Source organism: Aquarana catesbeiana, linkage group LG11 (genome assembly GCF_042186555.1).
Source record: "Aquarana catesbeiana isolate 2022-GZ linkage group LG11, ASM4218655v1, whole genome shotgun sequence".
Lineage (NCBI taxonomy): Eukaryota > Metazoa > Chordata > Amphibia > Anura > Ranidae > Aquarana > Aquarana catesbeiana.
This window is the reverse complement of record NC_133334.1, coordinates 204,726,770-204,753,445: the sequence shown is the minus strand read 5'-3', so window position 1 is coordinate 204,753,445 and position 26,676 is coordinate 204,726,770. Positions and strand designations below refer to the sequence as shown.

Below are 26,676 nucleotides of genomic sequence, written 5' to 3'. Positions count from 1 at the left end.
CAGCCACAGTGGGAGATTCCAGGGGAGCGTTTGTAATGCCATGACAAACTGATCCATGCGGTGATCTTGCTCATACAATCTGGAAAAAATATTCCCAACAAGTGGATTGACTGTATCTTCTGAATTCATGGCCTTTGCCTACTGTCAGAAACCATGAAATCAGATCGAGACAGAAGTACAGTTAAATCACACTTGTTTAATAATAAAAATAAATAGAACAAACGTAGTCAGAACATAGCCAGAGTCCAGGAACCGGAACACATAGTTAGACAAGGCAAATGTCAGGGAGCTGGAGATGAGCCTAGTAAAACAGCAAGCAGGATCTGGAGCCAGAAGGGATGTCAGCCAAGCAAGTCTTAACAGGAATGCAGGAGAGCGTCTCTGTGATGTTGACTAAGGCGAAGACAGAGCTCCTCTGGACTGGACGGCTTAAGTAGGCAGGACTGACTAGCAGGATATCAGCAACAGCTGAGTAACTGTGGAGAGATAGGAGCTGGCAATTAGCCGACAGCTAAGCGGCCAGCTCAGAGAAGGAAGGGCTGAGCCTAGCCCTGACACATACAATCTCGTGAGGATTAAGGAGGGCGACGAGTGGAAAACTGTGTTTTAATACCAGGACAGGCCATTATGAGTACCTCGTAATGCCTTTTGGCCTTTTTAACGCCCTGGTAGTTTTCCAGGAATTCATTAACGATGTCCTCTGAGATTTGTTGCAGTTATGTGTGGTGGTTTTTCCCGATGATATCCTCATATTTTCCAAGTCCCAGAAGAGCCACCACAGAGATTTCTGTCGTGTGCTTCAGAAACTAAGAGAGAACAATCTCTCTTGTAAATTGAAGAAGTGCGAGTTCCATCGTGAACAGGTTAAATTCCTGGGTTATGTCATTTCCACTGCTGGTTTTTCGATGGATGCAGAGAAACTTTCTGCAGTCCTACAGTGGCCCCGACCCGAGGGTTTACATATTCTGCAGCGTTTCCTGGGCTTTGCCAACTATTAACAGAAGTTTATTCGTAACTTCTCATCTCTGGTCAAGCCCCTGACTGATATGACCAGAAAGGACGGTAACCTACAGAGTTGGTCTCCGGAGTCCATTAAGGCCTTTGAGAGTCTCAAGGCTGCCTTTGTTTCTGCTCCTGTGTTGGCACATCTGGATCCTACGTTACCTTTTATCCTTGAGGTTGATGCTTCTGAGACTGGAGTTGGCGCCCTTCTGTCTCAACGTCCTACCTCTGACAGCGCTTTGCATCCTTGTGGCTACTTTTCCAAGAAATTGTCACCCGCGGAGTGCAATTACGAGATCTCTCGAACAGGGCAATGGGCTCTTTTCTTGTCAAGTTTCAATTACACTGTCTCATTCTTACCCGGTACTAAGAATGTAAGGGCTGACACCTTGTCAAGACAATTTTCACCCACTTCCAAGTTGAGTCGGTTCCGGTTCCTATGATTCCTCCTGATCGTATTCTGGCTACGGTTCGCACCAGTCTCACTTCTCCTTTGGGTGACAAAATTCTTGCTGCTCAGGTCCATGCTCCTCCTGAGAAACCTTGTGACCGCTGCTTTGTCCCAGAGAGTCTCCGTACTGCTGTGCTCCAGACTTCGGAAGAATCAACACTTTTGGGCCATTTTCCAACAATTCTGGTGGCCTAGTCTATGTGCTGATGTAACCGCCTTTGTAGCCACCTGTTCCGTGTGTGCGCAGAGTAAGACTCCATAACATCTTCCAGTGGGCCTCCTACAACCCAGACCCAATGGAGAGAGGCCCTGGACCCATCTGTCTATGGATTTTATTGTGGAGTTACCCAACTCCCAGGGCAACACAGTTATACTTATGGTGGTTGACCGGTTCTCAAAAATGTCTAGCTTCCATTTTTGCTCAGGAGATCTTTTGCTTACATGGGTTACCCAAGGTGATTGTCTCGGACAGGGGTAGTCAGTTTGTGTCCCGGTTCTGGCAATCCTTTTGTGCAGTTGGGAATTCAGCTTGCTTTTTCCTGTGTATCACCCGCAGTCTAATGGGGCCACAGAACGAGCCAATCAGTCCTTGGAGCAATTCCTGCAGTGCTATATTTCTGACCATCATAACAACTGGATAGACCTATTACCGTGGGCAGAGTTTGCTCACAATAGTGCCTTGAATTCTGCTTCCAGATTGTCCCGTTTATGGCGAACTATGGTTTCCAACCTTCCATGTTGCCCGACTATTTTGTTCCGCAGAGTATTCCTGCGTTAGAGGAGCATCTCCGTGGTCTTCGTTCCACTTGGGCACAAGTCCAGGAGGCTTTGCGACATGCTAATGATAGGTACAGACTCCATGCTGACCGCAGACGCCTTCCTACCAGGTTGGGGACAGGGTCTGGCTGTCATCTCGCAACCTCCGACTTCGTGTTCCCGCACTGAAGTTCGCACCTCGGTTTATTGAGCCTTTCCATATTCTTTGCAGGATTAACCCAGTGGCTTACACATTAGACCTTCCTTCTAACATGCGTATTTCAAATGTATTTCATGTCTCCTTATTAAAATCTTTGGTCTGTAACCGCTTTACCACCTTGGTGCCACGTCCTCACCCTGTACAGGTAGAGAACCATGAGGAGTATGAAGTACAGTCCATTGTTGACTCCCGTGGGTTCCATGGGCGCATACAGTACCTGGTGCGTTGGAAGGGGTATGGTCCGGAGGAATGCTCTTTGGTCTCACCCTCGGACGTACATGCCCCTGTCCTCCTCCGTGATTTCCATAGACATTTTCCCCTCAAGCCTGGTGGTCCTCCAAGGGGGAGGGGTCATTGAGGAGGGGGTACTATCAGGGCTGGGCTCAGCCCTTCCTTCTCTGAGCTGGCCGCTCAGCTGTCGGCTAATTGCCAGCTCCCATCTCTCCACAGGTGCTCAGCTGTTGATGATATCCTGCTCTTCAGTCCTGCCTACTTAAGCGGTCCAGCCCAGAGGATCTCTGCCTTCGCCTTAGTCAAGATCACAGAGACGCTCTCCTGTATTCCTGTTAAAACACTTGCTTGGCTTACACTCATCTCCGGCTTCCTGACATTTGGCTTGTCTGACTATCCGTTCCGGATACTGAACTCTGGCTATGTTTTGACTACGTTTGTTCTATTTATTTTTATTATTAAACAAGTGTGATTTAACTGTACTTCTGTCTCAGTCTGATTTCATGGTTTCTGACACTTGCAAAGGCTTACCTGGGTGTAGTCTGAGACCTATGTTGCTTATTTGTCACATAGTGCATATTAAAGGGTAGCATCCAGCACCACCCTCTACATACTAAGCATGCCTACTTTGATGAATCATTGACTATGTTGGTTATGTCACATGAAAGTGTAGACATTATTAATAATTTGTTATGAAAGACAAAAAAAAATGCAAAACGGATTCTTAAACAAGTATATAGTAAAATAAATGCATTAAAGACCTTTTATCTTGTGCTAGAAAAATATAGGGTTGGTCAAGGATTGATCAGTATAAAGTTTTCATATACACAGTATTTTATGCTGTTTTTAAAAGGATACAGTTTTCATCCCCATCTTTATTTTTAGGAGGTCCTGGCATGTTAAGCAGTACTAATTTGGCATTGTGTGATCTGGTTACTATCACCTCATTCAGCTTAACAGCTGTGTGCATCCTCCAAACATTAGACTGGTTACTACAGAGTTATTAAAGACAAAAAAATAAAAATTACTTGGTTTACAAAAAGCTCATACAGGAGTATGGAAAGTAAAACATGTACCAAACAAAAAAACTGTTCCACATTCATTATTTATGGGTATCAAATAGCAACAAATAAAATGTTCTTATATTAGACTGTTTGCAAGACCAGCTTTTCCATTATGCAAAGTATAACTGAGATTACAGTTTGAAGAAAGACAAAAAAGCTGCTTTTCTATGTACATTTATTGGCAACACATTTTTTTCTAATTTTTAGTAGTTCTCATAAAAGCCGATATACATATTGTTAAAATATCCTACACCAGACTGGGTAAAACAAACAGGTTTTGTGCAGAGCAGGTGACCAACATTTTTATTTGGAAAACCAGGAAACCCCTCATCTGATTAACTTCAGCATTTTTAGATTTGCAGAAAACCCAGTCTATTTTCCTGAAACCAGCCTTTCTCAGCCAGGGTTCTGTGGAACTCTAGGGTTCCTCCAGAGGTTGCTAGGGGTTCCTTATGCAATTAGCACCTTCAGCCTCTCAGATAAGCAACTACAGACAGCATTGATCGTTTTAGCTATCTGTAAGGGGGGATTCTCCCCAGTGACCATAAATGTAAGCGGCATCCTTTCCAGTGACCATACCACTAGTGAACCATGGTAGATAGAGTAATTCTTAGCAAGGGTTCAATGAAACTGGAAAATTATTTAAAGGGCTCCTCCATGTCAAAAAGTTTGCTTTAAATTATGGGGGTCTGAAAAGTTGCTATTCTGCAAAAAACAGACAATTCAAAAGGTGCCTACTTTTTAGCTTTTATTCCTGATAGAATATATCACAGACTTTATGGTAATCCATACTTTGTCCCTAGCAGGAAAAATAAGCAATTATTTTTAAAGCAGGCACAATAAGGATGCTTAACTTAACTTTCCCACACTGTACCACCTCCTGCTTCTGGGGACTCAAGAGCTACTGGTGTAAAATTCAACTTCTCAACAAAAAGACATTAAAGCAATACTAAGAAATATTCAAATATTAATTACTCCATGCCATTAATCCCTACAGCAAAACAATTGAAAAATAAAGTGTACCTAGGTAGAACAAAATTTTAGGAATATTCTTTTAAAAAGGGGGAAAAAAACCCCCACAAGCACTTGATATGATTTGAACTTTAGAAACAACAAACAGTGAAAAAAAACAAACAACCTGGGAGCGTGTCCTGAACCCGACCTGCATGCACACTTCTAGGTGAAGCTCTCTGCAAGTCTACAGTTTAAAGCTATTGCAAGGGCAACTACCACTCCCAAAAAAACAAACTTAAGAGTACTCGCGCTCAGAAGTTAGTGACAAAATCCAAGCCACCCACACCCACTCCGCAGAGCATCCGGACTTACTTTGATCCCACTGCTATTGGCGCAGACAAGATGGCGTCCAAGCAGTCACAGCAATCTGTCCTCCTGCTTTCCCAGCAGGTCAACACAGAGGGCCCCTTTGCCTAAGAATCAGAGCCTACTCATAGCTACAGACAGAGCCTTCTCTCTACGCTACACTGTCCACACCAGGCACTGCTCCAGGTCAGAGCAACTGGACTCGTATGCAAGCCCCTCTCTAGAGAGACATATCACTCTGCCTCCTATACCCTCTGCTCTCCCAAACCTCAGAGAACTCCAAAGTCCTGGAACCCAAGTACATCCTTACATTTCCCTCTTCTGGGGCAACAAACCACACAACAAGCCAAGGTCAAACCACACTCTGGATCAAACCAAAAAAATTGATGTGAACCTTGGGAACTAACACACCCTAAAGGCTTGCAAGGCCCCAAATTTAGGGCTGCACCTATTTCTCAATGTCAAGGCCTCCTCATTTCCCCTCTCTTCCACAATGGAAAAGCTCTCCTTTTGGAAGGGCAATGTCAAATCTATTCCTGCTAAGGTGACTTTTGCCTTTGTTTCAGCAAGTCCAGAAGACCTTTCACACAGAAATTAAAACTCTTCAAGCTGACTTCCAACATCCTATGAATAAGATTTAAACACTAGAGGAAGAATTGCAATCCACTAAACCTGAGGTCTTAGATCTCTACAATGAAACATGCACCCATCAGTCATTAGAGAGATGCCAAGACACCTGGAGGATCTTGACAACATCAGGGTTAGAGGCCTCTCTGAGGCTACAGACCCTGGATGGGTCTTCTTGCATGACAACGACCCAAAACATACCGCCAAGGCAACAAGGGATCGGCTCAAGAAGAAGTCAATATAGTAATATATGAAGACCATCAGTAACTCCCTTGTCACTTCTTTTGATAATTCCTTTTGGATTTTTTACTTCCTCTAAAGTTTTCTATCATCCTTTGTGATTTTGTCAGTTTAATTAATTTTCCAGTCTACTCTTTTTAGATCCTCAAATTATTTCTAGAAATGGATTTATCCATTTATTTTTGCTAAGAGGGGGCGTCTTTTTAGACTTAGTGTTACTAAACCCACAACTGTAAAATCTGCTTGTATATGTAGTAAAGCATGCTTGTTATACACACTGTGGAACCTAAGGGGTTACTCCTCCACAATGTGTAAAAGGGCTGTTTGATCCTGTCTTCTCTGATCCTCCCCTTCTTCCACAGTCCCCAATCCATCTCCTGATAGTACAGAGCTTTGGGAGCACTCTGCACATGCTCAGTTTGGTGTGTATTGCTAAAGAGTTTTTTTTTCCTTAGGAGGGTGCATGTGATCCGCACAGGGCGAATCAGCACTGTCCAAACAGAGCAGCACAGTGGTGTATTGGGTAGCATTCTCGCCTAGCGCTAAAAAGGGTCACTGGTTCAAATCCCAACCATGACACTACCTGCCTGGAGTTTGCATGTTCTCCCTGTGCCTGTGTGGGTTTCCTCCAGGTACTCCGGTTTCCTCCCACAATCCAAAGACATGCTGGTAGGTTAATTGGCTTCTGTCCAAAATTGGCCCTAGTATATGAATGTGAGTTGGGGACCTTGGATTGTTGGCTCCTTGAGGGTGGGGACTGATGTGAGTGTGCGATGTATATGTGGAGTGCTGAGTAAAGTGATGGTGCTATATGGGTACCTTAAATAAATAGGGGTAATTGTAGACATGCACCCACATTCACTCAGGTTGAACTGGATGGACTGGTGTCTTTATTCAACCTTACTAAGTAACTATGTAAAAAGTCAGGGGTCCTGCAGCCTCATAGGACAGTCAGGGTAAATTAAAAACTCCTATAAGCTTTAACTAGAAACTCATAGAAGTCACAAGAGTGCTATATATTGCTGATGGGAAAAGGTATTTAACAATTTATATTTACTAATATAATTGCATTTCTGTGTTTACTGTGTGAGACCAGATATCTACTGAATGCAGGGTCCTGGGTTTAAAAACACTTTAATGGTAAAGTCTACCTTTCTAAGATCTAGGGTCTCTTCATCCTGATATAATTCTTCATCAAACTCTTCTTGGCTTTGTTATGTATGCTACTTGACTTGCTATACTGTATTTTACATGCTGATTGCTTTGCACAGTGCCACCACTTATGTTAGCATGGTCTTCATCATATACAGAAATGCAATTAGTTGCGTCTAAGAGTTAACCAGTGGGACTGTATATAAAGACTATCAGCGACATACTTTTTGCCACTGGGTTTTTGCACTGTAATTTTACAAGTTCATTGGATGAACATCCTTTATTGATGCATTACTGTAAACTGAATTATTAATTAATGGATAACAGTGATTACCCCATGTGACATGCCTGATGGGATTTTTAGATAGGAAAATGTACTATACTTTCTACTGAAATTTGCATAAACTTTAATGGGGTGGATGGATGTGCGAATGATGTCTAGATGTTTAGAAATGTGCTAACACAACCTTGTCTTTTTAATAGTGGTGAAGGCTAGTCTGTTTATTAGATTTTTTTGTTGTAATTGTAATTAGGATTTGAATGAATTTTTTCGATAAAGCAATTTTGTATTTTTTGATTATAATAATACATTAATTGAAGTTTGGTACAAGTCCTGGATGTTCTTATTAATGGTCCTTACATTGATAGATCCTCTCTCTGTCAATTCATTCATAAAGTATGCTTTTTAAAACACACCACACTATCTATATTTAATAAGAGGGCAACTAAACAGGGATATGATTGTTCTTTATTACTTAGTCCCTTATTTTTATAATTAATACACAGAGTAGACATGAACTATCTACTGTAGATCTAGAATTGGCTTTTCAGCACAATTCTGTAGAAAAAACACCCCCCGACATACTCTCTGTAAAGCCCACATGCCAGCATTCTCTCGGACATGTATATAGAATATCAATAAACAGGTTTATAAATGGTGTGGAGGTGAAAAATAAAATAAAAAATATATACATAATTTTTAAACTTCTTTTACACGACCCTTTGTTTTCATTTTACACCACCATGCCATTTATAAACCTGTTTATCGATATTCTCTATACATGTCCGAGTGCATGTTAGTTTTTTCCACTTAATGGTCTTCTTTAAAATGGCGCAGAGGCGATTTCCTGTTTCTGACATATCTGACCACAAAAACATGGTGCTAAAACTGGAGGTGATGTATCGGACCACAAAAATATGGCGCCAGGACTGGAAGTGACCTCATGCACTCTGTCTGTCCCCGGAAATTGTATTTCTGACATCCTGCTTGAGGTCCACCCGCCAATCTATTACAGCTTGCTGGTACCAGATATAAGTTATGACCAACAGTATATATATATGCTCTGTGAATTTACACATGTGGATTGTATGAGTCATATTGATACGCCTGAGGTCCAGCCGCCATTCTTACACAGCTTACACAGTGCATCTGTAAATCTGAGTTCTTTACTGTGGTTTTATTAAAAGTTGTTTTTAAAAACGGTAAAACACTATGTTGAGTTTTTTCCTGCCCTTATGACATATAACTACGAGGAACAGCATCAAAGTGATTTGGCGTTTTTATAAGGATAGAGGAAAAACAGATTGCTGGATTAGTACCCCTGAGGGGAAGGTGCCATTAGACCCTATGGTGGGTCTTCGTTTGAGGTGAGCACATAAAGAGGACACAGTGGTGTGCTTTTTTTTTTTTTTTTTTATTTTTTTTTTAATTATTATTTTTATTTAAGAAAAAAGGAAATAACAGTATTGCAAAATTACAGGCAAGTGAAAAAGAAAAATGGTACAACAATTGGTATATATCACATAACAAGGAAATGATTGATATATGGGATGTATGAATTACAAGAATGCATGTACATAATATGTCGTATGCCCTCTGGCAAGAAAGGGACCAATTCCTGCTTAACATAGGTAAACAATTTTCCATATCCAACATCATTGCCCAAGGTAATCAGGGTTTTTTCGCTATTTTTCAATGATAGGATCATCCTCCCTGCTATGGGACAGCCCGGGCATTGATGTCCCGGCTATCTCACAGCCATAGCACTGTGCTGTACCATTAAAGATCAAGAACTTAACCATGAATAGATACCTGAGAAAACGAACAGTGAAAGTAGAAGAAGAAAGAGTGGTGGAAGTGGGGGGAGGTAGAGGGAAAAGGTGAGGGAGTAGGGGGGGTGTGGGGTTTCCCCAGGTCCGGACTCCTGTGTACAGTATTTGTCATCTAAAACATTTTACTCAGGCTTTGACATAATTTCCGAAAAGACTGTTGTATATTTGAAGGCAAACCAGCAGGACCATATTTTTGTTACATAATCAGATTTGTTCCTGAGCGAGAGGGTGAGGTCTTCCATGTAATATGTGCGATCAACTTCCGTTAGCCATTGGCGTAACGTGGGTATGTTTTTTTGTTTCCATAGTCTGGGAATCAATGCTTTGGCAGCATTAAGAAGGTGGGGAGTTATGGATTTCTTATATGCTCCTACTGGCCTGCCTGTACAGTGTAACAGTACCACAAACGGGTCATTGGGAACCTCATCTCCTTGAATCACCTTAATCCAGTGAAGTATAGACAACCAAAACGGACGTATCAGTGGGCAAAACCACCAGATGTGAGCATGTGTTGCACGTTCCCCACATCCCCGCCAGCACAAAGGAGAGACTTGTGGAAAATATTTGTGAAGAAGGGCTGGCGTGTAGTGCCATCTGGTTAGCAGCTTGTAGTTCATTTCGGCAGTTTTAGTAGCTGAGGAGGTGATATGAGACATTATGAGAATATTAGATTTTTGTGTTGGGGACAGCTTTTTTTGAAGTTCCGTTTCCCAGTTGTGTAAGAAAGCTGGGTCTCCCACAGGGGTTGCCGTTTGCATTATTTGGTAGAAGTGAGAAATTGGTTTTTCCACCGGTTGCGACTCGGCTAAAGTTGACTCAATAGGTGTAAGGTCATTGATAGATCTAATGGGTTTAGGAAGAGATTGAATAAAGGCCGCAAGTTGTCTGTATCTCCAATGCTCCATAGGTGTCGCCTTCGAACTTTGTAAGATTGTGTTCAGGGGCAAAACTCCCTTCGAGGTAGTGACCTGGTATAAGTGGGTCAGCGTCCCCAAAGACCACGGGTGGGCCCTGCGGCCGAGGTTCCCCGGCGGGAAATAGTTGTGGCCGGTTAGTGACATAAGGGGTGAGTTGTATAGCCAGTTATTTGTTTTACAGATAGAGTCCCATACCATAAGGGTGGAATGAGTAAGCGGAGAGGTCTTGGATGATAAGACTCTGAATTTCTGTGGTATCCATAGTTGTGTGAAGAGATCGGAGCCGCTTAGTTCTGTTTCTAGATCAACCCAAAGCTTGGTTTTTTTGTGGAATTTCCAATCTAAGATTCTGGTCAGTATAGTTGCCAAGAAATAATTTTTAAAGTCTGGTACGGCTAAGCCTCCTTCCTGTTTAGATCTATAGAGTATGGACCTTGCAATCCTGGGACGCCTTCTGTTCCATATGTATTTGCCAATTAGCGATTTTAGTATTGTAAAGAAACCTACTGGTATTCCAAATGGGATCATTTGAAATAGAAATAGCAACCTGGGTAGTATATTCATCTTGATGACCCCTATCCTCCCCAGCCAAGAATGTGCCATCTGAGTCCATTTCTGTAAGTCAGTTTTGATCTCGTTTAATAGAGGCAAAAAATTTGTGCGGAAGAGGGCGTCAGGGTTCGGGGTTAAGTAGATGCCCAGATATTTCAGCTTGTGCGCCTGCCAGCTAAAGGGAAAGGAACTTTTCAGTTGGGAAGCGGTCTGTGAGGGAGTGGATATGTTTAGGATTTCTGATTTGGACATATTAATTTTAAAGTTGGAGATGCGACCGTATTTTTCAAGTTCAGACAGAAGGTTAGGGAGCGATATCAGGGGTTGCTGCACATAAAATAAGATATCGTCCGCGTATGCGGCATATTTGTGTTCGGTTGGGCCTACTGTAATCCCATGTATGGATGGATTATGTCTCACAGTGGACAGAAAGGGTTCAAGTGACAGGGCGAATAAAATAGGTGAGAGGGGACAGCCCTGACGAGTACCATTATACAGGGTAAAAGGAGAACTAAGGGTGCCGTTCACTCTCAATTGGGCCGTAGGGAAACCATACAGGGCCTTTATTTGTGTCAGCAAGGGAGCCTTAATACCTAGATGGGTCAGTGTAGCCATAAGGAAGTCCCAATCCACCCTGTCAAAAGCTTTTTCAGCATCTGTTGATAATAGGAGGGTGGACTGGGACGACCCCCTGGTGTGTGTTATTAAAGATATAGTACGAAGGGCATTATCCCTTGCTTCCCTTCCAGGGATGAACCCAGTCTGGTCCGGGGAGACCCACTGCGGGATCAAGGGAAGGAGTCTGTTCGCTATAGCTTTAGCATAGATTTTTACGTCGATATTCAACAGTGAAATGGGACGATAACTGCCGCAAATGCTAGGATCTTTGCCATGTTTGGGGATAATAGTAATGTGCGCGTGGGTAGTTTCAGGCCTGAGGATCTCACCATCCGAAACCGCGTTAGCATAAGAGGTTAAATGCGGAAGTAGAATATCCGCGAAGGTACGGTAGTATGCTACCGTGAAACCGTCTGGGCCCGGTGATTTACCATTTGCCATGGCTTTTAATGCTGTGCGCAACTCCGCTATGGTGAGCTCCCCATCCAGGGCGTCTAGTACCTTGGGTGATAGTCTGGGAAGGTTAGCTTGGGCCAGATATTCTTTTATAAGTTTGGATTTAGTATCACGGTCTGCTACTGAGTGTTGGACGCGGTATAAGTGTTGGTAGAATTCCCGAAACTCTTTAGCTATTGATGGTGTGTCGTGTACCAGGTCATCTGTAGTATTTTTAATTTTAGTTATGAAGGTGGCTGTTTTCTTTTGTTGAAGTGAGCGTGCCAATAGTCTACTGGGTTTATTACCCCATTCATAGAAACGTTGAGCCACAATACGGGCTTGTTGTTTTTGTTCACTATGAAAAAGAGACTTTAACTCTTCTCTTTTCAGGGTTAAGTTGTAAAATACCGCCTGCGCTTGGTTCGCTTTATGAGATTGTTCCAGGTCCCTAATCTCCTCTAGTAGTTTGGACTGTTGAAATATCCGTTCCTTCTTTTTTCTAGACCCTAGTTCAATGAGTTTTCCTCTGATATGGGCCTTGTGTGCTTCCCAAATTATTCCTGACGAGCTTTCGGGGAGTTTATTTTCAGCAAAATAGAGGGATAGATTTTCACCTATTTGATTTCTATCTATTTCCTCTTCTAAGAGATGTTCGTTAAGTTTCCAATTAGTAAATCTGTGTGGTATAGAGGGAATTTTAATGGTCAGTGTGATTGGGGCGTGGTCTGACAGAGGAGATGATTCGATATGCGTATTAGTAGCGAGAGAAAGATGGTGGTGATCGATTAGGAAAAAGTCTATTCTGGAGTAGGTGTGGTGAACCTGCGAAAAATGGGTATAGTCTTTCGCGCGTGGGTGCATAATTCTCCATATGTCAACCAGCTGGGATTCGTGTATTCGTTTGCGAATAAATCGCAAACGTTTATGAGGTATATTAGTCTTGCCTCTAGACGTGTCTATGGCAGGTTCTAGTGGGATGTTAAAATCTCCAGCTAGGAGGACACACCCACGCGCGAAATCCCTGAGTTTATTAAGACTGGAGGCAATAAAGCCTGCTTGATCTCGGTTAGGTGCGTATATAGTAGCAAGTGTACAAGTCATACTACCCAGGTTGCCTCTAATGAACAGAAAACGTCCGAGTGGATCACTTATCATGGATTCTAGTGTAAATGGGGTCCCCCTACGGAATCCGATGGCCACACCTTTAGCTTTATGTACATCCGATAGGCTATAGTACCACGTTGGGTATTGCTGTGAGGATAGTTTTACCCGTGTGGAGTGAGTGAGGTGAGTCTCCTGCAAGAAAACAATGTCTCCCCGCAGGCGGCCCAGCTCCCTGTATAAGTTGTGTCTCTTCCCTGGGGCGTATAGCCCTCGAACATTAAAAGAGATAAGATTTACCTTAGCCATGGAGACCAACAGGGGGAGCACACGTTCACCATATCCTGGGGAGCCGGACCTGAGGTGGGTACAAAAAATTTGAGAGAGGGATGGGGAGGATAGGGAGGGGTGAGAGAAAAGGAAAAGGTCACAGGAGTGAGAAGAAAAAAGGAACAAACAATATCCATTACTGGGTAGAATTTAGACCAGTTAGGGGGATGGTCAAAATGTGCACGCATTAGACTGCGGTGCGTGGTGGGGCATACCAGCGGCAGAACGCCCCCATCCCCGTTGCCCAGATATGAGCCAGGGAGTGGGGTCTCCGGCCGGCATGGCGCCCCTTGAGCAGGGGAGTGGGGTACTCCGTGCATATGCGCACGGTCACCAAAATTGGTGTGGGCGTCGTCTGGTTGCTCCGGCGCCAACACCAAGACTTCACAAGTTATTAATTACAAATATGAAAGGCACTCATGATGCATCTAATCTGCACTGATCTTTATCACTTACGATCAGATGTCTGGGGCTTAGCAGGTATAACTTTGGGTTGTGAATATAACATCCTTAAGACAAAAATATAGTCTAACATAGATATATCAAGGCTAACGGCCTAATCAGTAACCATTCACAACTGTGTTGTTGCCAAATTAAAACCCGTTAAGAGGCAGGTGCATTTTTGCTCTGTCAGCAAAAACAAAAACATTTAGGGGCGAAGAGCGTGGGCCATATAACTCACAGTCTTAACCCAGTTCGGTGGGTCCTCCGGAGGTGGGAGAGCGATTTTTGCGCTCAACCTTTCGCCAACCTGATTCCGCTGTTGCAGGCAGGGTAGGGATGTGATCTTGCCATCCGGGGAGTTCTGGCGGAGAGATGTTGACATCCATGCAGAATTTGTCTAGTTCTTCTGGAAATCGAAGAATCGCGGTTTTACCATCTCTGTTAGCAATCAGTGCGGCCGGGAACCCCCATCTGTATTACACAGTGGTGTGCTTGATCACTTATTTTGGATTTGTCACTTATGAAGATATAGACACGTGCACTGAGAAGAGTTTTTCTTTTGGATTTAATGTCTTGAATCTACCAGCAACAGTCACTCTCTCTCTCTCTATATATATAGACATTTTCTTTGAATATTGCTAGATTATATAGATTGTTTTCACTTTTGATTATTTTCACCTAAGTGACTCATTAATACACCCTGCTGCTCAGCTGGGTGTGGTTGCACTTTACTATTTTAATTTTGCTATTTATCTCTGTGGGAACACAAATCGGTTTTGAGCAGCAACTATTCACACGTGCATTAACTTATACAGTAACGCAGAAGTAATTTTCACTTTTTTTATTATAAGCGCTGCATTTTTCTTTATAAGCTTCTGTTCTTGCTGAACAGAAACTAAGGGACCTTGAGTCTCAGTTCCACCTCTCTAAAACCCTTTAAATCTATAGTTAACACGCACGCAAGCCACACTAAAGGAACCCACCTTAGGGAAGAAACAAATAACTTACGATAAAGGCAAGAGAGCACATACTCTCCTAGAAAAGACGCTGAAGGAAAAAAACGTATTTATCAAACACCCCATGCCATCACGGACACATTGGGTGTACTTCAATCTCACCCTGAGCAACAGCTCGGGCCTTTGGCAAATTTTATGCTGAACTCTATAATAAGCCCAACATCCCCCACAACCTGCCCGCCGTCGACCTCCTTACATGAATGCAATGCTATCTTGGCAATATCTAGTGGCATCCCTATAGTGTCAAGCTTTGCTCTACATTTCATCAATGCACTCATTGATGAGGATGAAATTACAGAGCAATGTTACCCTTGAATGAAGCCCCGGGACTAGATGGTTTTCCCTACAAATACTATAAAGCATTCCTTTCGATCCTTCTCCCACATATGGTGAAACATTTTATTGGCTTCCTTCACAAAAATCCAGTACTACGGGGCATGCATGTCTAATATATCGCACTTATCCCAAAGCCTGACAAGGATTACACTTTATGCTCCAATTATAGACCCATTGCCCTATTAAACTTCGACTTGGAAATCTTCACTTCATTATTGTCTCCTAAAGTGAACATAATCCTCCCCTCTTTAATACATAAGGACCAAGAAAGCTTTAGGTCATTTCAACGTACAGGGGACAATACTAGAAAGATAACAGACCTAATAGGTATAGCTAACAGGGAGAGAAGAGAAGTACTCCTTCTAAGTTTAGATGCCGAAAAGACCATTGACAGATTGAGTTGGCCCTTTCTATTCACCAGATTGGGAAAAAAAATTACGCTCTTTGATCCAGTCTGTCATCTGATGTAACCACACCTTTGTCTAAATTAAATATTAGGAGCCATTTTAAATGGAAATGTGAACTCTTAACTTATTGGGAGAAGTCTCCATATCACCTGGTTATATACTTGGTGAACCCAGGTAATATTTGTTATCCACATATTGGGCTAGAATAACAAGTATCAATAGGAGATTGGGTGACCATTTTATACGGATAGTTTTTGAATATTTTATTGTATTTTTGCAGCCATTAGTAATGAGACTACTGTGCTATCACCCTACTGTACATATTTTTTTCTTTTGGCCACCATGCTTATATGGAGTCTATACCAGATGGACCTTAATTAAGGTATTTTGGCTAGCTTCCAATCGCTAGTAAAATAAATAGATATTTTTTATATGGGTGACATATAGCCATTCAGAAGACAGAAGCTGGAGACGTCGCACACCAAAGCCCAGCCACTATACAAAGGCCTCAAGCTGAAGCCGTATCTTCATCTTTCTGTATAGTGGCTGGGCTCCGGTGTGCAGCGTTTCCACCTTCTTTCTATTATTTTGCTTCTGTTAGCCGGGATGAGCTTGTTTGAACACCAGCACCCGTTTTGTACTTTGAACTGCAGGGGGAGGCTTTGTAGTGCTTAGAGCGGTGTTCCAAGTTTTTTGCATATGGGGCACAATGGGTGACATATATTATCGAATTACTTCTTACAGTGACCAATGGGGGCCCTCGAGACATTCCTTTGCATGCATCCCCATAGCAGTGCCTAAAACCCTATATTCTTTATGTAAGTGTTATTGCGTAAAGTATTATTTATACCATGTATATGGTGATAAATGTGTAGTGAATAGTTTGTAATATCACAAGTTTATATATATTGCAGATGTCTACCTAAACAACATAAGAGAAATCAAAGATCACTGAGTACAGCGTTGCCTCCTCACACCTGTAAACCAGTAAATTGTCATACCACCATGTCATAAATATGTGCAGTGCATGGCAATCATGAGTTTAAATCAGGTGGTGAGGCAAAATATTGCATCTTCACCACCTGTCAAACACACTCGAATCGCTTTTCAGAGGAGCAGGTGTGCCTGCTGCACTTGTGAATGAGCCCTTAGTTGCCTTCAGCAGTGGCACCCTTAGGGCTCATTCACACACAGTTGGGGGGTGATGAAACCCTGCGGTTTAATTGTGGTTTTAGCACCCCCAATCCCTACCTTCTTTAGCTGCTGAGGCAGCAGCCAAAAAGGTATACACATCCCGCAGCAGTAATTAAACCACCTGTTACTTTTGGTGGGTGCTACCACCTGCCAATCATAAATCGTAAATGGGGGCACTCTACAAGCTGAACTGCATGCTACTATGAGGTCCAAGGGGTTAAAGCAGGTGGTGAGAATGCAACACAACGCTGCCTGCTTTAACTCCTTGTTTGCTGTACTGCACAAGGTTGAAGAGCATTTGCAGAGAGGCCTCATTCGCTTGACTGGGTCATGCTTGACAGGTGCTACACCCACCAACCATGACAGAGCGTAGAACTCCTGCTGCGACATGTGTACACCCCTGGCCACTGCAGCTAAAAGGGGGCGCTGTTGATGCGGGGGTGGTAAAAACATGTCTTAACCAAACTGCAAATATAAATGAATACTAATGCTGCGTACAGACGATCGGATTTTCCGACAACAAAATACGTGGATTTTTTTCCAAAGGATGTTGGCTCAAACTTGTCTTGCATACACACGATCACACAAATGTTATTGGAAATTCCGAACGTCAAGAACGCGGTGGCATACAACACATACAACGAGCCAATAAAAATAAAGTTCAATAGCCAGTGCGGCTCTTCTGCTTGATTCCAAGCATGCGTGGAATTTTGTGCGTCGGAATTCTCTACACACGCTCGGAATTTACGACAATGGATTAGGTTGTCTGAAAATTTGAGATCCAGCTCTCAAACATCTGTTGTCGGAAATTCTGACAGCAAATGTCCGATGGAGCCTACACATAGTTGGAATTTTCGGATTACCTGCACCGTGGGTGCAGCGCAGTGCATATGCAACTTTCCTTGGCTTAGCTGTGCTTTCAGGTCAGTGTGAAGCAATACACAGGGCATAATAGTATAGGGCTGCTTTCACACTGTTGCGCTGCAATTTTCCCACACCGCAGATGCAGTGCAGTGTACCTACAGCTTACCTGCGGGGTTGGATGCGTTTAGCAATAGACCTCTATTATATCCTACAGGTGTGGTGCACTTTCTGAAAGCTCACCAGAACTCCTGCATTCAGAAAGTGCACCAAAAATGCAGGATGTAATTGAAATCTATTGCTAAAATGCCGCAAACTTGCAGGTAAGCTGTAGGTACACTGCACTGCACCTTTGGTGTGGGTAAACTGCAGCACATCAGTGTGAAAGCAGCCCTATACTATTAAGCCCGGTGTATTGCATCACACTGATCTGAAGATCTCTTCTTTCTTGCTGATGGCACCACTCTGGAGACCACTAGCTGGGATAAGTGGCTCTTGCTCCCTACTACAGCTCCAACTTTAGTCCCTCTGCATTGTACTCTGTCTGATGCTTTGGGATGGTGGAGTCAGCAAGCCCGAACCATGGTCTACCAGTCACCTGGAATGGCGATCTATGGGTTGCTGACCCTCTCTATACAGAATTTAATAAAAAGTCCAAATATGGCTGTTTTCTAAGACCAAACAAACTTACGGTTTAATATTAACAAGGTCCCTGAAGTGCTCTGATACATTGATTTTGCTCCACTTCTCAATGCTGTACTTATTGTTGGTCCAAGTCTTTTGAATTTTCCCAGGCTCCATTTCATTGTCCTCTTCATCTGAATAAGAGCTCTCAAGATTAATAAAAGAATGTCTGTCCTTTATTAACTGGACCTGATTGATATAAAAATGTATAGATATGTATAGGTATATTATCTAGACATATCAAGTTTGCGCTACCTCAAGTTCACACACAAAACACAGTTCTTTTGAATAAATACAAATGCATTTCAAATTCTATAAAATGCATGCAAACAGAAATGTAGGATGTATAGGAAGTGAAATCTGCAAAATGAAAAAAAAGGTATTTTTTTGTACTTCTAAAATAATTTTCTCCAGTATCCCACTGGGGAACATAATACTCTGTTTTTTGAATGTATGGGGATAGTTGCCACTTCTAGGAGGTTGGACACCAGGCAATTATAAGTGCCACAAACTCATCTAGTAGCTCTACTCCTGCATATCTGACAGAAAAGTATCAAAATCAGAGGAGAACCGGAAGTGTAACCAAAACGTCCACATAATAGTGTGGGATTAACTTTTATCAGCATCCCACGCTACCATACGTTCATTTGTCCCCCACAAGTTTGTCATGGAGATGGAGAATCTTATCCCAAAAAGGGGGTAACTCGTGGGCACGTACCCCAAATGTGTGTCATGGTGCCCAGGGCCTGCAAGCATCTCCAGCATATGTCCGATACATTATGATCAAATTTATGTAGGGCAGCGATACCACCTAGATACAATGTGATAATTCCATTCTTGGGCATGAGATGAGATAGACAATTTAAAGGAAAGCGCCATTGTTTTGCCCCATTCCATATCATCTGGGTATACATTCATCTCCTTTTCCCATTTTGAAAGGAATGGCGGTGAATTTGGATAAGAAATCTGAACCAGTATCTGATATATCTGGGATAGCGAGTGCTCTGGTCTGTCAGATCATTTTAGCATTTATATATTATCTGTGTGTTTAAGGTTGATGTGACTTGGACCATTTGTTAGCGATTTTCCAGTTTAATGAATATAATCAAGTATCTTGAGAGGACATGTTGTAAAAATTACGTGGGTTCAGGCAGACCACAGTGGAAAGAAAAAATTTAGCTTTGATTCATATTTAAATGTAATAATTTATAGGATAGAAAATCCTTATCAGAATGTCGATGGGAGGCATATTTACAAGCATGCACAAAGAATATGATGATCATCTTACACAATTTCTATGAAAGACAGTTATTGAATATTAAAAGGGACTGAAGAAGTTTCTAAAGCAACTGAACATTTGAAACTGGTCCCACTTTTTAAATTTAAAAAAAAGGAGGTTGAAGTACACGCTAAGGAACTAAATAAAAATCTGTATACAAATGAGTACAACACAGATATGCCTACATGATTAGTACAACAGTAGAAGATGAATGGCTAAGCAAAGTTAGATCTGGAAGCAATCGCACACCTATGGGCTGAACCAGATCTATGAAGACAACCCATAAGCTAACTTATGTTTTTGAAAAAAGAAATGGTTTGTTGTAATGGATTTTACTGGACACACATAATTGTTTTCCTGAGACATTGGTGGTGCTGGAGACCTGCAGTGCATAAATATGTAATACTTGACTACTGTGGGTTTTTTGTGTACATGGCAGGTTAGTTGCAAAAAATTACTATGCAGCAATCCAATATTTTGACTGCAGTCTTGTGTCTAAAGCTAGAATCCCTGCCCTGACAGACCCTTAGGAGAGAAAGTGAATTTAATTATGGAAATGCAGAATGAAAATTAGTCAGTTGATGTTTTTGCGTGGTTAATAAAATTACCTACCTCGTGATCTCTTTGAGTCTTAGTGAGTCGTATTTGCTTTAGCATCTTAGAGCGCTGTTCCATCATTAGAGTCCTCTCATAAGTGTAGGCAGAGATGTCACTGTTATGCTACAAAGATATAACCGTGTCTTTATAGCAGCTTTGCAAAATGTATGTCAAAATGCATTTTCTTAAAGGCCAAGTTTACCTTTGGAACATGTTACACTCGTATTTAGGGTGTAACGCGTATTTAGGGTGTAACACATAACATTTTCCATTACGCATAATACCCCAACCACACCCCACCCCATCCCTGATCTGCACGTGCTGTGACTTTTCAAAATCAGAGTGGCTGTGGGGTCTCTGTCTGCACAACCGCATAATTTATTCACAGGAATCAAGTCCTATCTGTCCCCTTGCCTGATGAGCAGGATCGTAGTCCATGCACTTTTCCTGCAGCTCTGAAACTGGCAGCCTGAGCATAGGTAGTACAGGCTCTGAGCTGTAGGAAGAGTCTGGAAGGAACTGGACATTGCTCCCACAATCCACTGGTCAGGGTGCAATTCTCTGCAGGTGTCTGTGAAAAAAACAATAAATGCACATTTTTTCCTGCAATGTGCATTTATTTTATTTTTTTCACTAAGATCAAGATATTTCACAAATAACGTATCCTTTAAAAAAAAAAAAAATTTAGTTTTGGGTCATGTTTTGTTGATTTAGTTTGTTTTAGTCAGTTTTATGATTTTTTACTATTTATATAAAATATTTATTTTACAAATAAACATTTAATACTGGGTGCCTTCTTGACACACTTTTTTGCAGAGCAACCAGGAATTTTCAAATACAGTCCAGCTGCAACTGTCCCTTTGTGTCTCTGAATGAATGAAATTGCATTTGGCTGCATATCAAAATGATAGGGAGATAGAAAGTAATAGTCATCCCTCGGTCGATATAGTTCTGTAATCAGGTTAAGTAATCACTGTTAGGTTATCACTTGACATAGTTCCACAGTATATTAAACATTTTCTCATGCAAGACTATAAGATTGCATTCTCTTGATTCTCATTGTTAACAAGGATACATATCTATATCTACCCACAATATGCATTTCATATTGTATATATGCAGTAACAATACACACTATATATAACTTTTTTTTAATCAAACGTTAAAGCTGCATTATCGCATATACATAAGTGCCATCTCTCACCATTTCAACAACTTCCACCTCAGCTTCAATCCTCAAATGGTAAAGGAAAGTTGCAAGGTCTTTCTTCATTTGGATGCTGTTGTCTTCCATTTGCGCTACAGTAAAAATTCTCATTTTGCACTTTTTCCAAACCTATAAGGGGGAAATAAAAGCATAAACAAGATATAATTCTTTACCTGATAGTCATCTGCTTCCTCATCTTTTACCAGCGAAAAGATTATTTGTCAAAAATAAAAATTATATGGTCAGTGATCATTTTAAAAGAGAATCTATATCTTATTTTTATTTTTTTCCTTTTAAATATACTATTAATTTTCACACAGGATTTACAGTATCTCACAAAAGTGAGTACACCCCTCACATTTTTGTAAATATTTTATTATATCTTTTCACGTGACAACACTGAAGAAATTACACTTTGCTACAGTGTAAAGTAGTGAGAGTGTACAGCTTGTATAACAGTGTAAATTTGCTGTCCCCTCAAAATAACACACATTAATGTCTAAACCGCTGGCAACAAAAGTGAGTACACCCCTAAGTGAAAATGTCCAAATTGGGCCCAAAGAGTAAATATTTTGTTTGGCCACCATTATTTTCCAGCACTGCCTTAACCCTCTTGGGCATGGAGTTCACCAGAGCTTTGCAGTCCTCTTCCACCTTCTGTTGGGGATGCCCCACAGATGCTCAATAGGGTTTAGGTCTGGTGACATGCTTGGCCAGTCCATCACCTTTACCCTCAGCTTCCTTAGCAAGACAGTGGTCATCTTGTAGGTGTGTTTGGGGTCGTTATGTTGGAATACTGCCCTGCAGCCCAGTCTCCGAAGGGAGGGGATCATGCTCTGCTTCAGTATGTCACAGTACATGTTGGCATTCATGGTTCCCTCAATGATCTGTAGCACTTATGCAGCCCCAGACTATGACACTCCCACCACCATGCTTGACTGTAGGCAAGACACACTTGTCTTTGTATGCCTCACCTGGTTGCCACCACACACGCTTGACACCATCTGAACCAAATAAGTTTATCTTGGTCTCATCAGACCACAGGACATGGTGCAGTAATCCATATCCTTAGTCTGTTTGTCTTCAGCAAACTGTTTGCAGGCTTTCTTGTGCATCATCTTTAGAAGAGGCTTCCTTCTGGGACAACAGCCATGCAGACCAATCTGATGCAGTGTGTAGCATAGGGTCTGAGCACTGACAGGCTGACCCCCCCCATCCCTTCAACATCTGCAGCAATGCTGGCAGCACTCGTACCTCTATTTCCCAAAGATAACTTCTGGATATGACGCTGAGCATGTGCACTTAACTTCTTTGGTCGACCATGGCGAGGCCTGTTCTGAGTGGAACCTGTCCTGTTGAACCGCTGTATGGTCTTGGCCACTGTGCTGCAGGTCAGTTTCAGGGTCTTGGCAATCTTCTTATAGCCTAGGCCATCTTTATGTAGAGCAACAATTCTTTGCCACGAGATGCCATGTTGAACTTCCAGTGACCAGTATGAGAGAATGAGAGCGATAACACCAAATTTAACACACCTGCTCCCCATTCACACCTGAAACCTTGTAACACTAATGAGTCACATTCAACCAGGGAGGGAAAATGACTAATTGGGCCAAATTTTGACAGTTTCACTTAGGGGTGTACTCATTTTTGCTGCCAGCGGTTTAGACATTAATGTGTGTTGAGTTATTTTGAGGGGACAGCAAATTTACACTGTTATACAAGCTGTACACGCACTACTTTGCATTGTAGCAAAGCATTGTAGCAACATTTCTTCAGTGTTGTCACATGAAAAGATATAATAAAATATTTACAACAATGTAAGGGGTGTACTCACTTTTGTGAGATACTGTATATAGCACCAATACTTTATGCAGAGCTTCACAAAATGAAGGAAGATGGTACTGTGACAATAAACCCAGAACAAGAGGGTTAGGAGGGCAAATATTTAACAATTTCTGAACAGGTTAATTTAAGATGAATAATTCTGCGACTGTGAGCTATTTATTATACTACACTTTATTTATTAATGGCCAATCATACAGTAATTTAGCTGGACATGTCAAGGCAGCAATATCAATTGAACTGATCATGAAGGTAAACAGTGTGAGCGGATTGTGGAGGTGGGGGAAAAGAAGATAGAGAATAAGCTGATCATACAGCCCTAGGAGAAAGGGGCATCAGCTGACCATGTACTGTGGGGTAAAAAAGAGCCAGCTACGTGGCAGCTAAACTTGGACCAGGGGATAAAGAGGGACTTTGAATTAGGGATTCAGGGTGGGAGCTAGATGCATGCAACACTATTACCAGCCAAAGGCTTTCTGCAGAGAACTCCTGCCTCATTGATGTAGATTTCCACATACAAAAAGGTAATTTTTTGTGGGTGAACGTTAAATGTAAATTTTAAGTTGTAGGTGTTGCATTCCAGACTTTCCAAAATTCTTTTTTTTCAAATATAGAATTTATTTAACTCCGAACAGGGGTGAGGGCCCCAATCTACAAACAGAAAAAAGTAGAAGCTACATACATCATGTTACAATTGCTATACAGGGGTCACTAATATTCAAGACATTGTATGGTACATATGTGATCAAGGCTCTACTAAGTATGTGACACCCCTTAGCGTGGTATCTGTTATCACTGAACAATATTGTGTATAGTTCTACACCTACAGGGCGTCCCCCACCAACTTTTTCAACTTTACTTTAGAAAGTGGGAGCTGATGCTCCTTAGCTTGAGAGAGAAGGAAAAAGAGAAAAAAAATCAAAATATATGTATAAAAGGGGGGGGGGGGAGGGGAGAGGAGTAGAGGAGAAAGATAGGGAAAGTGGAGACATGGCGGCAGTTAGGCCCACAAACCCACTCAGACCGTGTGATCTCAGTAATTGTGGGGTTTATAATCATGACCCAAGTAACCGCTGGCCTTCCTCGGAGTAAATGAAAGCGTTCCAGATATCCCAGGTCTTTTTATGTGCTTCCTGTTTATGTTGTGCAGTTAGAATCAGGTCTTCCATGTTCTTTATTTCCTCCACCCTCCACAACCATAATGAAATGGCTGGGGAAGAAGGTTGTTTCCAGCAGAGTGGTATACACGCCTTCGCTGCATTGAGCAAATGACGTGTGAGGGATTTCTTGTACCTCTTGATGGGGATCGAAGAGTGGTGTAGAAGAAAGAACGCGGCCTCGTTAGGGATAATATATTCTGTACACTTTTGTGTTATGCGTCTGATCTCTCCCCAGAAGTCCCTTAGCTTAGAGCATGACCAGAAAATGTGAATTAGAGTTCCCTCCTCCTCGTCACAACGCCAGCACCGATTTGAGGAGGAGGGAAAGCACCTCTGCAACCTGGAAGGGGTCAAGTACCAGCGGTTGAGCAGCTTGAAGTTTGTTTCTTGAATTTTAGTGCAAAGCGAAGATTTGAGAGCTAGTGTGATTATTCGTTGTCGCTGGGCTACCGAGAACGTGCAGTCTAGGTCTCTCTCCCATCTGACCAGGCAAGGCAAAGGTGGTTGTTCTTTTGGCGAGTTTACTAGGGAATACGTTTGGGACAAAATGTGGGCTATTGGGCCCTCTCCTGAACAAAGATCTTCAAACGACGTTTGCTGACGGGTAAAAGCTTATGGTCCTGGGAGGGAGTGAAGGAAATGGTGTAATTGAGCGGCTTTCCAAAAAGGGAGGCGGTAGTCACCCGCTGGGTTAGTCAGATCAGTAATGGATGGCCATCTCTCTCCATTGGTAAATTTGGCTACATGGTCCCATCCCGAATCTCTAAGATCAGTGTAGTCCGTCAGCTGCAAACCCGGGGTAAAGTATGGGTGGCCCAAGATAGGGAGTAGAGGAGAATTTTTGGATGTGAGGAACGTCTGTAAGGCTATTTGATGGCTATGTTTCAAGGTGGTACCAATTAAGGGGTGAGATCTCATTCTAGAGGGAAGGTCACTATAGCACCACAACGCATCCTTCAGGGGTATGTGAGTTTGGGATTGTTCCAGATGAACCCATAGTTTGAAAGCTTTGTTCCTCCTCCAGTCAAGAATACGTCCCAAGTGGGAGGCCAGGAAGTATTGTCGTATGTCAGGTAGTGCTAGTCCCCCCTCACTTTTGGGGAGTGTCAGTTGTGAGCGTCGTAAACGGGGATTTTTGTGTGCCCATATAAATCTTGTGAAAAGGGACTGTACCTGTTTGAAGTAAGAGGGTGGGATATGGATAGGTAGCACTTGAATTAGGTAGATAAATTTGGGGAGTATACACATTTTCAGGAGGTTGCATCTCCCAAACCAGGAATGGAACCCTGCGTTCCATTTTTCTAACAAGCTCCGGGTATTCGTTAATAAGGGCGGGAAGTTAAGATCAAATGTATGTGACAAGTTAGAAGGTATCTTCGTGCCTAGGTATGTTAGGGCTGTATCAGTCCACTTGAAATTGAAGTTAGACTGGAGTTCCAGTAAAGTTTGTGAGGGAACAGCAATGCCCATCACTTCCGACTTAGAGAAATTGATTTTTAGATGGGAAATGGCTCCATAAATTTTAAATTCTCGCATAAGGTTTGGAAGGGAGATTCTGGGGTTGGTGAGGGAGAATAGTAAATCATCAGCATACGCTGAGATTTTACAGTGTGATTCCCCCACCCGGAGCCCAGTGATATCTGCGTTTTTTCTGATTGTGCAGAGGAATGGTTCGAGGGAAAGGGCAAAAAGCAGGGGGGATAAAGGGCAGCCCTGTCTTGTACCATTGGTGATAGAGAGGGGGTTCGAGAGTACACCGTTTACTTTTACTTGGGCTGAAGGGTTAGAATATATTTTACCAATCCATTTCTGCATCGTGTCTCCCAGGCCTATATGACGGAGGACTGAGAACATGTAGTTCCAGTTAACCCTGTCGAAAGCCTTTTCGGCATCGGTGTTCACAAATATGCAGGGAGTCTTACTGGTATTCGCTAGGTGGATGAGATTGAGAGCTTTAATAGTATTGTCTCTTGCCTCTCTGGTGGGAATGAAACCAACCTGATCAAGGTGGATAAGGTCATGAAGGTGTTGTGATAGTCTGGAGGCAATTATTTTGGAGAACAGCTTTAGATCCAAGTTTAATAGAGAGATGGGCCTGTAGCTGCCGCATGCGCATGGGTCTTTTCCCTCTTTGTATATCAGAGAAATATGGGCTTTTAAGGTTTCTCTCGGGAAATTAGTGTCTGCTCCTAATGCATTGAAAAAAGCGACTAACCGTGGGCCTAGAATGGGAAAAAAGGCTTTATAGTACTGGACAGTGTAGCCGTCCGGACCTGGGGCTTTACCCACTTTCATAGAATTTAACGCTACTCTTAATTCCTCTAGAGTTATTGGTTCGTCTAGAATTGTCTTGGTTTCAGTTGAAAGTGATGGGAGTTGAGAGTCTGAAATATATTTATCAATGCCCGCCTGGTCAGAGAGGGGAGCAGGGAGATTGTATAAGTCAGAGAAAAAAATCCCCAAAGCTCTTGGATATTTGTGTTGGGGTGGTTGCTTTTTGGCCATTGGGGCCAGTAAT

At 42.3% G+C, this 26,676-nt stretch overlaps 1 protein-coding gene across 1 annotated transcript in view; it reads right to left on the bottom strand.

Moving 5' to 3' along the window:
- Positions 1-26,676, bottom strand: part of SLC12A4 (solute carrier family 12 member 4) — a 420,155-nt gene that overhangs the window by 8,012 nt on the left and 385,467 nt on the right. The window contains exons 20-23 of the mRNA XM_073605176.1: positions 21,154-21,285; positions 19,965-20,072; positions 18,081-18,262; positions 3,519-3,652 (exon numbers count right to left, since the gene is read on the bottom strand). Coding sequence (XP_073461277.1) covers positions 3,519-3,652; positions 18,081-18,262; positions 19,965-20,072; positions 21,154-21,285 — 556 coding nt within the window. The remainder of the gene's footprint in view (positions 1-3,518; positions 3,653-18,080; positions 18,263-19,964; positions 20,073-21,153; positions 21,286-26,676) is intronic.